Source organism: Lutra lutra, chromosome 5 (genome assembly GCF_902655055.1).
Source record: "Lutra lutra chromosome 5, mLutLut1.2, whole genome shotgun sequence".
Taxonomy (NCBI): Eukaryota; Metazoa; Chordata; class Mammalia; order Carnivora; family Mustelidae; genus Lutra; species Lutra lutra.
The window spans coordinates 40,300,723-40,313,034 of NC_062282.1; the positions used below are offsets into that span (position 1 = coordinate 40,300,723).

At 40.1% G+C, this 12,312-nt stretch overlaps 1 protein-coding gene across 3 annotated transcripts in view; it reads right to left on the bottom strand.

Moving 5' to 3' along the window:
- ARL15 (ADP ribosylation factor like GTPase 15) overlaps window positions 1-12,312 on the bottom strand; it is a 404,995-nt gene that overhangs the window by 274,110 nt on the left and 118,573 nt on the right. The window contains exon 1 of one of the 3 annotated variants that reach the window (XM_047731736.1): window positions 9,852-9,926. The exons of the other annotated variants lie outside the window; for them this stretch is intronic. Coding sequence (XP_047587692.1) covers window positions 9,852-9,920 — 69 coding nt within the window. The 5' untranslated portion in view covers window positions 9,921-9,926. Of the gene's footprint in view, window positions 1-9,851; window positions 9,927-12,312 lie in introns of those variants that run through there. 3 annotated transcript variants of the gene reach the window in all.

Sequence of the window (12,312 nt, forward strand, 5' to 3'; positions counted from 1 at the left end):
AAGTCTGTAAATACTAAAGTAAGACCTCACTGTCGCATAATCTGGTGGCAGTAGGATATGGTAGAGAATACAAAATTGCCCTGAGATTTTCTTAACTAGAAAGACTCCCAAATCAAGTATACACAAACACCACAGCTCTCTGCAATCCTATTAATTTGCCGTGATTTACAATTTCCTACAATTTGTACATTTCTATTCACCCTCCAAAAAGTACAGAAGATAAGAAATCTTAAGCCATGAGATTTTTGAAATGCTACATTACAGAATGGTAAATCATGTATTTTATATGCTTTCTTAGATTTTTTTTTAATTGTAAGCCGTATCTAGTCCTTCTTTGAAAGAAATGAGAAGTGAATGAGGTAATAAAAAGAGATCCAATAAAATTGGATCAAATAGTAGCAAAAGATACACTCTAAATCCCCTTCAATTCAGGTTAAAGTAGGGATTTCAAACGTTCACAGACCAAGGATGGGAAGACAAGAGGAGCCAAAAGGGGGATCACACCGAGAGCAGTAAATAACTTGACTTCATACAGGACATGCCTCCGTGGCAGTTGGAACCTCCACCTCTAATACTCTCCTCGATCTCTGCTTGAGAATTGCCTACACTTTCATTAAAAGACTCAGCATTTATTTTACTACAATAATTAACGAGATTTCAAAAAGGTTGAAGATTCAGAAAACAAAGCACACAATACTAAAATGTCAACTGCTAATAATTACACTTTACATATGTTCATTTGGGTTTAAGATGATTTCTAACAACTTAACATTCAAGTTACCTGGCTATAAAAAGCATATTAGTTAACAAAATTTCTGGCTACCCTTCTACACCTCTGCCGGACTAGATGAATATTTCAGGAAACAGTGGTACCCTAAGGTGGGGTGGGGGTAATACTTGAGGAAAAAAAAAAAAAAGTTAAAAAAAAAATAGAGGGTCATAAACCATGAAGAAAAGTAGAGTTCAATGGAAATGGACATCAAATGCAGAAAATACATGGGAAAAGAACTATTTAGGGTATGTCCCAGAAATAAGATACTGCAGTCCTTACTAGCCTTTGTGCTCGGTGCCTTCTGTGTGTGCATCCCTGGCCTGCCTCCACCCTCTCCGTCACGCTCCCTGGGCCCGCAGGCTGACCTATACGGAATGCACAGCTGAGAACCCCAGCCCTGGCTTCTAGTCAGACTGCACAGAGTAGAGGCACCAGTAAGAGAAGGGAGAAAGAATGAAATTGGATGTTCATTCCCTCAGCTCCCTCCATGCCAGGCCAGTAGGGGGGCTGGTTGCATCCTGAGGGTGAGACCCACAGCTTCAGTCAGATAGTCCCTCCACTCAGCCCTCTCTGCCTCCGGATTCCCATAAAGCCTCCCTTACTTTGCTCCTTTGGGACTAGGGATGGTTTTCCTCATACACTGTCCACACCTCTGTATATTCTCATTAGTTAGAGCTCCTCAAATAACCCAATTTGAATAGACCATTTTTTCCATTCCAGGGCCCTGACAGCAACTTTTTAGCAACTGAAATGAAATCAAGAATGACACCAAGATTTTTTGGCTTTAACAACTAAGGAATTAAGGTTTGGGGGTACTGGATGGGAAAGAAATAGAAGAATTTGGTTTTAGTTACCTTTGAGATGCCTACTAGTTTGAGGTTCTAAAGAGGGGTCAGTGTTGATAAAAATATGAGTATCACTGGGTAGTTTTTAAGCCATGGATAAGGTCACCTACAGAGTCTATATATACCAGGGGGAGTGTGAGTTTTCATGGTATTCTTGTAGGAAATGACTCCTTTTGCAAACTGATGTTGAAATTACTAAAGCCAAAATGTAAAAACTTCACTGTTCCTTATGCTTTTGTCTTATAAATCCCATTACTGTACTTTAACACTTGGTCTCATTAACAAACTTAATTCATTAAATTCCCTTTAATTTTAACTTGTATTTATAAATTTAATACAGTTACTTTTCTTTTTAAGGCCCTTCAATTGCTTAACACAAATGTTTCCAAGTACTAAATTTTTTGTAACACCAATAAATCAAACATAAAACTTGGTGGATCTTAAGTCCTCAAACATTTCAATTCTAATTACAAAAACGTGCCAAGATCACAAGTCTAAATTACTCATTTTGATAGATTTAATCAAAATCACAATTAAATCATGATTATAGGAAAAATCTTTTTTTTTTTTTTTAAGATTTTATTTATTTGACAGAGAGAGATCACAAGTAGGTAGATAGACAGGCAGAGAGAGAGAGAGGAGAAAGCAGGCTCCCTGCCAAGCAAAGAGCCTGATGCGGGACTCGATCCCAGTACCCTGAGATCATGACCTGAGCTGAAGTCAGAGGCTCAACCCACTTAGCCATCCAGGCGCCCCATAGGAAAAATCTTTTAATTACAAAAATTAAAATGTTATTTCAAACCTACCATGAAAATAGCAATAAAGTTTGATTTGATTTACTTCATGTCTATACCTAATTCTAAAGTTCTGACAGCAAGTCATGATTTGGATTCTTCCACAAAATATCAGTCATGTATAGAATTCTTTTCCAAGTCCCTATAATGCAAATGCCAGGCCCTAAAAATGGTTTTGTTAAGGAGCAGGAACCCCAGAGTCAAGCTGATATCACACAATTCTTCCCTGAGATCTGCATCAGCAACATTCCTCCTAGGTTGTACCTAAATTATTTCATTAGTTCACTAGAGTTGCATTTCTTTGCATTTTAATGTCTTCCTATCTAGCTCTAAGGACACATTAAGGCCAATATTGCGAGGTGCTGTATTGAGAGAGAGTGCATGCCTGAGTGGTGGGAAGGAACAGAGGGAGAGGGAAAGAGAAACCCAAGCATACTCTGAGCTGAACGCAGAGCTCAGAACACAGAAGGAACAGAGGGAGAGGGAAAAAGAAACCCAAGCATACTCTGAGCTGAACGCAGAGCTCAAAACACAGAACGCACAGCTCAATCTCATGACCCTGACATCATGACCTGAGCAGAAACCAAGAGTCGGAGCCTCAACCAACGAAGCCACCCAGGTGTTCCTCCCCAAACAATAAATATTTTTAAACTGATTTGTTGAATGGTTTCCAAAGATCCCTTACAAGCATACTGGATTATTTCCTAACCTCTCATTAGACTGAGGTCAATGGAGTTTTGTACTCTATACATCTTTTCCTTGAACATAAAACATATATCCTCTTATAATCACATCTTCTTGGTTTTGGTATATCTTACACCTTTATCTTAGGAAGTTTTGTCCTACTCTAGAACTACAACACTAATATCATGCAAATGACAAAGAGGGGGAAGGCTTAGGCAGACTCCTGGAGCTGTCCAACCTTTGTAAGTTGGCCACAAGAGGGGAAACCAAGCAGTCTGATATGTGGAGGGAGTGCGAAGCAACTAGAAAACAGGGTCATAAAAGTCAAGGAAAGTAAGTGCTTTAACAAGAGGGAGGAGAAGGTGATCAACTAAGATAAATGCTTCTAAATAGTAACTTAAGATCAGAACACACGAACAACCATTATATTTGGGAATATGCAGGATGTTGGTGATCTTGATAATCTCAGGGCAATAGTAGAAATGGAAATCCATGGTTTATCTTTAAGTCCAAATATGCTCTTTCTCACTTGAGGTGTTTTACCTGGGCCATTCTCCTCAATTCTTATTGCTTCGACTATATTGAGGACTTCCAGACTCTATGTATAGACTTCAATCTTTTTCTGCAGAGTCAAGCCAGTGTTTTTGTTTCCTGTTAGACATCTGTATCTAGTTATCCCTTAGGTACTCAAAAACTCAAATTCATCATTAATCCTCCCACCCGTTTGTTCCTCATTCCTGTATGTCCTACTTTAGTATGGCACCATCCAACCCACCATCTAAAGCTAGAAACCACTTAAACATCCTTACTCCTTTCTCTTTCACACTGTTCACAATTCATGAAGGCTCCCACTTGTGTTGATTCTACCTCTTAAATATTTCTTCAATATACGTATGTTCTATCCCTACTGTTTTATAATAGAGCCTTCATTGTTTATTGACAGAACTGTAACTACTTCAAAATATGTACTGTGTCTAGCACATCACAGCTGCTGAATCAACTTGTTGATTCACTGAAGTAGCTCATATAGCTCTATTAAAAGTTGCTCAGATGTATGGTTGTAAAATCAGCTTGAGATATGGTTGGTGAGATCTAATTGATGATACTACCACAAATAAAGCACCAAATAGAAAGTACCATCTGGATTTGAGTGTTCACTGGGAGATTATGGCCGTGAACACTGCAGAATCCTGACTGTGAATGTCACTCATTGGAATTATTCCCACTATTATTTCTATTGTTGTTCCTTGTCCACTCAACCTTCCAGTGTATTTCCCCTTCCTAACTTACTCTCCATTGTCTATAAATTGTAACTCCAATGAAAGAACCTGAGCATTGCTAAGGCAGACAAAATAGGTAACACATTATTAGTTTCTCTTTGTTGAGACGTGGACCCAACGAGATGTTTGTCTTGAACAAGAAATGACAAGTCATGACTGGGAGAACATAAGCAAGGATAGGAGATGATGTAAGCCTAAGACTCCTGACGGCTTACTGAGACCCAGCAATATAGTCGTGACCTTGATAACCTTCAGAAGGCCTCACCAGGAGAGGACAGAAAAGACCTCATAATTATTTTGGCCCCAAAACATTTTTGAAGCAAGTTAGAAAGTTATGAAACTCTCAGTTGTCATACTTGACTTGCATCCAGAAACACAACTCAAATGAAGCATGTAGTCTAAATGGTTGATGGTTTTCAGCTGGATGTACTTTCCAGCCACCTAAAATGAAATATCTCTCTCTAGTCTCACTCTAACAAAAATCTTTGACCGGGCAATGGGAGGGGGAAGAAAAAAAGCATTTTCTACCTTTTCATCAAAGTGAAGAGAGGGGTTGGGTGATAGAAGATACAATGACTTTACATAGTATTAAGCACTGTTATTTATAGGTTAAACACAGTCTAGAAGGTCAAAGCCTGCAAGGAATCTACTTCAACATACCTGATACATCATACACAAAAAATGAATCCTCTGTTATCTAACTCCTACTACGGAAGAGTTTTACTTTCAGCCGTACACACTTACCAAGGGGACCTCTAGGCATGCTATTTGGATTCCCAAAGAAAGGGCTGGCCTGGAGTGGGGTGTCCCACACAGTAGGGTGTCCCATCTTTATAGGAGATGGAAATGATATGCAGACCTCCCAGACACTAGGGATGATTATTAGTCAGAAAGTAAATCCATATCCCTTTTGTCCAAGAGACATTACTGTTCTCATTTCTCATGGCCCACTAACCCCTCCCAATTCCTCCTCCCTGCTCTAGGCTCACACTACACTCTCTATACTCATTATTTCATGTTGCTCATGATCTACTTACTCCATTGCATTAGAGTCAACAGATGACTGAATGTTTGTCTCTCCCATTAGATGTACGGTTTAACTCAATCATTTATTCAACTTTGCATCATTATGTCTGACAGGGTGTTTGTGAAATATATCAATGGATATTCTATTAACCATGATTAATCTCAAGCAAATTGAATAGCTCCACTAAAATAGCCTAGAATCAAGATTACATTGGATTAACAGAAAATATGAAAGTCTTAGTCTCACTTTTTGAGGTAGATTCTCTATTCACTACCCATATTCTAATTGGTAATTTACTTGCAAGCTCAGAAAGATCCAAAAAGGTATATTCCTTGTCTCAGACTTTGAAAATTGTCTTGTAAGAATAACAGATGCAGGAGAGTTCACTTTAAAGTATATTTTAAGAACAATAATTTAAATGAGATATGAACACTTACATACTAACTGCTCTTTGGGTAAGAATGAAAACAACTGTCTGAATCATTTGATTTATATAAGGAAAAGGATAAAGATGATTGAAAGCTTCTGAAACCAGGAGTTTTGAGTCAGAGCTATACATTTCTGATAACCACCCCATCCCCGTAATTGGGGCGTCCCTCTCAAAATCAAGCAACCTGTGGTCAATATACACTGAGGCAACAAGACTCGAGGGGGTTACTTTCAACAAAGAGAAAGTCAAATTTTATGTTCAGACAATCAATAAAAATGTGGAATAAAATGAATCCAACCCTTACCTTGAAATTTTTATTCATAAGGAATCCTGCAAAGAGGATTTTACCACGATACAAAAGAGGATGATTTAAATAGCTACAAAAACAAATGGGAGGCCATAAAATTCTTCCACAGGCTAGAGAAGGAAATAATTTGCTGTCTCCATTAATCTAAAGGTTGGCCCAACCCCTCATGTTTCAGGAAAACTTCTGTTATGTCTAGACCAGTTATAGGCACACACAGATGTATATGTGACTTTTTTCTGACGTTTAAAGTACTTGTAAAAAATAATTGGATCAATCAAATGTATAAGGGAGAAAAGTAAAAGTCCCTCTATACTCTAACCTCCTCAAAGATTATGGGTGTTTGGTTCTTCAACTTTTTTATGCATATATACTATTGTCTGTACACCATTTTTTTCTTTTTACGCAAAAACAGGATCACTGTTTTTATAGTTATATCAATAATTCATTGTTTCTCTGACTTCTCATAGACAATCCTCTGTTAATTCCTGTTAATGTCAGCACACAGTTTCACTGTATGATCATCCCAAAATGGATTTAACCAGTCCCCAACTGACTGATACATGGTTGATTTTAAACTATACAGAATTTAGATTTTAGAGCTAGAAAAGACCTTATAGAGTACAAGGTTGTCATTTCACAGATGAAATTACTGAACCCTCAAAATACCAAAGCATATTAATCAAGAAGATCGCAGACTTGCTTGGAGGGAAACAGGGAATAGGACTGCAGCTTCTTCTACTACTTAGAAGTCGAGAGCTCAAACTCTAGCATCCGACTTCTGGGTCTGACTCAGCAAGCTTCACTGTTTACTAGCTGAGCCACCTTTGCTAATCCTTTAACCTCTCCAGGACTGTTTTCTTATCTCAATAATAGGGATAATTATATAGTTTTTGTCAAGTTAAGTTTGTTCTAATACAAAGTGCTCAGAATTTTACATGGGCAATGAAGCAGTAAGTGCTAATTACTACGTTGTGGGCTAAATGTTTATGTCTCCCCATTCAAATTCATTATTTGAAATGCTAACCCTCCCCCCATAGAACAGTATTAGGAAGCAGGGCCTTTGGGAGGTCATCAGGTCTTAAGGGTGGAGCCTTCATGAGGGGGATTAGTGCCCTTAAGAGATGCCAGAGAACAACAGTTCTATCCCTCCCATCATGTGAAAACGTAGCAAAAAGTGTGGGCTGTCTATGAACCTCAGGAAGCAGGTCCTTATCAGACACTGGCTCTGCCAGCTCCTTCACCTGGACTCCGGAGGCTCTTGAACTATTTAAAAAAAAAAAAAAAAGTCTGTTGTTTAAGGCACTCATTCTACTGTACGTTGGTATAGCAGCCTGTACTAAAACAATTACTATTGTACTACCTCAAGCTTATTTTACACAATTACTAAAATTTCTCTTCTTGGTATGGATAGACTAGAAAGCGCAAGATTCTGGTTACTCAAAATTTTGGTATTTATACGTTCATGTTCTCTCCATCATTCCTTATTAAAACATGAAATTAGGGGCACCTGGGTGTCTCAGTGGGTTAAGGCCTCTGCCTTCGGCTGGGGTCATGATCTCAGGGTCCTGGGATCGAACCCCACATCGGGCTCTCTGCTTGGTAGGGAGCCTACCCCCCCCCCTCTCTCTGCCTGCCTCTGCCTGCTTGTGATCTCTGTCAAATAAATAAGCAAAATCGTTTTAAAAAAATGAAATTATGTAACAGCTGTTGTGAGATATACTGAATTATGAGATTTAAGTATATACAACTGAAATAGAACTCTTATAAATGTGAACAAACATTTATTTATGTTAGAGTTACCAGTTACCCATATAAGCCTCCTTGGAATGAGGATTGGAGGAAAAAAGAAAATCAAAACCAAAAGTCCTAGTATATTTTCATTCATATGAATTTTACAGTAAAGGGCAAAAATTTTAAGCTCCAAAGAACACACCAGTAAATATACTGTATTGATTCTTGAGTAGTAGAGACACCTGGCTCCAGTGGTAGGCTAACATTTGCAGGAAACAGATGTGTTGGTTTTACCTCTTTGTGACTGGTAAATTTTGTACTTCCTTTAATATTGGTGGTATTATTGGCTTTCTGTTTTATTCTTTATTTTTTTACCTCGAACACATTAGACTGAAGTTTATTAGCATAGTCCAAATTGTTTGAACACCTTTCAACAGCAAGAACAAAACACTGTATACCTGTGAGGCAAAGCCTAATAAACCCACTGGGACCACAGTGCTCTCATTGTAATGCTCTTCCCTTCCATATCCCCACCAGCTACATGTTACATTTTTCTTTATGGGTCGTAATCATGAAATTTTAGGTCATAGAATACTTTTCACTTTTATGTGATCTAATAGCTTTTACTTAAAAGAAAAAAAAAAAAAAGCAGAGTTCATTTCAAAATTTAACAGATTGACTATGCAGCTCTCTAGAATGGCCCAAGAGAGTCAGCATGTGGAACACAAATTACTTGCTGAAGTTAAAATTTATAGAGCATTTTGGCTGGTCCAAGACGAAACTTTAGGAGGTCAAGTAGGTATTTAAAGGAACCTTATTTTGACTGAACTCATCACTATTCTACTTAAAATCACTTTAGCCATTTAAAATTTAAATTTGAATATTTAAGAATAAGGGGACATTTTCATCACTTTTTCAAAAGGACTCTTCGGCAATAAAAAGTCAAGCAGGACTCAGATCAAAGGTTAAAATTTCTCAGACCAGATTTCTTTCTCAGGCCTGCACCCCCTAATCAGGTAAACGAGCCTCAACTGTTAAAATTATATAGCTTGGACCCTAAAGAAAAAGCAATTAAACATTCTTGTGACATCATGGGAAATTCTACTTTGAATATAGATCAACAGCAAAAAGAAATAATAAAGTAGTCGATTAGCACACTTGCTGGCCCAGCTCTACAACATACAAGCTCTTTAAAATTTTAATGTACAGTCTTTCTAATGATAGAAAATGGAAAGAAAACAAGCATGAAATTGGAAAAGATCAAGTCTGGGTCTCACCCCATCCCACTTACAAAGACCTGAATGTGGTCTGTGACCCCCAGAGACCAGCACACAGACAAGAAACCAAGAGTGGCAGGAAGTCCTTCTCGTCTCTCTGCATGTTACTGTACAGGGAGCAATTCTCTCAGATCCCATCCGTGCCTCACATGAGAAGACCACTCTGAAAATAGGCTGACCGAAGAATCAGGAATTGGAAGGGTAGGACAGAAGGGAAAAGGGGAGTGTCATCGTGAAAAGGCAGCACGAACTTGCCCAAATATCTTCCAGGTAACGAGAAACATCTCACAAAAGCCAAGGAAAGAACTTTTAAGTGACTGCTCTTTTAACCCACCTTTCAGGGCAAGTCTTAAGGCTGGTGTCACAGAAAAGCACCTAATGGCGGCGGGGGGGGGGGGGGGGGGGGGGCTGCTTCATGATCACACTAGCTCTCTGCATAATTAAAACTAATCCTTTTACCTGCCTACATTTCTTACAAGCAATCTGTCTAGCGCAGTACATTAAAAAGGTCTGGATGCTTTGCACGGACAAGATTCAATCAGTACTTCAACGTTTGGGGGAGAAAAATGCAAGTCCCAACAGCGGTGGCTCATTCCCTTATTGAAAACATTCAGCTATTTTAAAAGGCTTAGAACATGCAGAGCATAAGAGTGTAGCAAAATGACAAGCCCTCATCAGAGGCCCTGCATCCAAAATTCGCTCACCTCAAGCTTTGAGACACAGCCAAGACCTGAAAACCCTGGAGAAGGAAAAACCTGTGCCATGACTTGCATTAAGAAACAGCCCGTAGAATCAACAGATGTTTACAAACCAGTTTCGGGTGCCGGAAGTTACACAGGGAGGATGGGGGGTGGGGGGAGTCCCCTTTCACGAAACAGTTGGTACAATTATAAAGCAACTCTCTAGAAGGGTGAGCTTGTGCTAGAGTGAGGTGAGAGAGAGGTCAGTCCTGCTCTGTCCTCGGGTCCCCCTCCCACTAGAACCACAGGGAAAACACAGGGACTACCTTGACGGAGGGGCTGCGGGAAAGGTATTTCACTCTTGCAACACACACTTTGACCGCTCAAGACAAACTTCCATGCAGTTCTCTTCCTCTCTGAACTCTGACAGAGAGAGGGGCCCAACAACAGCTAAATAACCTGAACCACAATTATCCCTCTACGGTGATTACTGTCACAGGGTTCTTTTATTTAAACATAACTTCTTGGGGGCGCCTGGGTGGCTCAGTGGGTTAAAGCCTCTGCCTTTGGCTCAGGTCATGATTCCAGGGTCCTGGGATTGAGCCCCGCATCGGGCTCTCTGCTCTGCGGGGAGCCTGCTTCCTCCTCTCTCTCTGCCTGCCTCTGCATACTTGTGATCTCTGTCTGTCAAATAAATAAATAAAATCTTTAAAAAACATAAATAAATAAACATTACTTATTAGAATGTCAAAAATCCTGCCCTTCCAAACTGGATTTACTTTCACCCCTTCTCACACAGCTCAGATGCCTATCCTGGGATATACCACCCCTGCGCCCGGGTCTCCACTTCAAGGTCTCCAAGTCAGCAGAGGAGGCAAACAGTGTTGGGGATTCTCATCACCCCCACAGCTTTCCTTGGTTTCCTCTTCCATTCGCATCTACGGCTTTCCAGAAACAAGAGAGTGAGGTTACCCAAAGTCCCTGACCTTCTCATCTTAATGATGGGGGCTCCTTAGAAATTTTCAAGACAGAAATATAAAGTCACTTGGATTATAACCAGGCAAGCAAGATATTGACTGGTGAAAAATTCAAAGCAAGAAGGGATTCCCTATAGCACAACTCATTGGTACCACCATAAAATTCAAAGCAAGAAGGGATTCCCTATAGCACAACCCATTGGTACCACCATAAAATTCAAAGCAAGAAGGGATTCCCTATAGCACAACCCATTGGTACCACCATAAAATTCAAAGCAAGAAGGGATTCCCTCATAGCACAACCCATTGGTACCAGCCAGAGGAGATAAAGTGGATTATAATTTTTAAAGTCCCATGAATGAGTTCTCCTTTGCTCCAGTTTAACGACTCCCACCCCCTTAAAGGTTTAATGTTTAACTTATTTTTTTAGGCAGGTGCAACAAAGGGGCATTATTCTCCTACACTGTAGAACCATTAAGGCAGAAAAACGATGTTTGTGTGACAGAGAGGCGTGCAGGGCCAGGAGGATGGCTTGCCCCCAGGATGCCCACGTCCTAATCCCGGGACCCATAAATGTGTTATATTACACGGTAAGTGGGTGAATTGAGGTTGCTAAGCAGCTGACCTCTAAGAGAATACGCTGGATTGATCCAGGCGGACCCAGTGCCATTACAGTGGTCCTTAAACAGGGAAGGAGAGTCAGAGCACTGTGAGAAAGAAGGGGTAGTCACTGCTGGCTGTGAGGATGGAAAAGGGCCAGAAACCAAGGCAATCAGCCTCCAGACACTGGAAAAGGTCGGACAACAGCTTCTCCCCTACAGCCTCCAGAAAAGCATGCAATCCCACCAACACATGGATTTTATCCTGGTGAGACTCATTTCAGAATTCTCACCTCTGGAACCATTGAGTAATTAATGTGTTATTTTTAAATTTATTTGAGAGAGAGAGAGAACGTGAGCGCAAAAGCAGGGGTAGCAGCAGGCAGAGAGAGAGAAGCAGGCTCCCCGCTGAGCAGGGAGCCCTATGTTGGGGCTGGATCCCAGGACCCCAGGATCATGACCTGAGCTGAAGGCAGATGCTTAACCCACTGAGCCACCCAGGAGCCCCTAATGTATGTTGTTTTAATTACAGTAGCCACAGAAAACTCAAGTGAGCTGCTGAAGAATGGCCCAGCTCTTCTAAATTATACAGATCATTCTTGAAGTATTTGCAAAAAAGGATGTTATATTTTTGTTTTCATTTTCCTTATGAGGGTTTTTCTGAGGTCAGAGTAATATCTGGCATATCAATTTCCATGAATGAAATTAAGAGAAAAGAAGTTGTGACAAACTTCTCAATTAAAAAGCAATGTACTGAAGATCTCGAGCAGCACTGGCTGTCCAACCTGAGAGCAGGAAAAGTTAATGTGACTCCCCATTCTCTGCCACAGTTTCAGGAGGCTCCCTATCTTCCAGGGACATTCACCTGACATGGGAACACTCTGTCCAAACATCTTTAAAGGAAAAAGA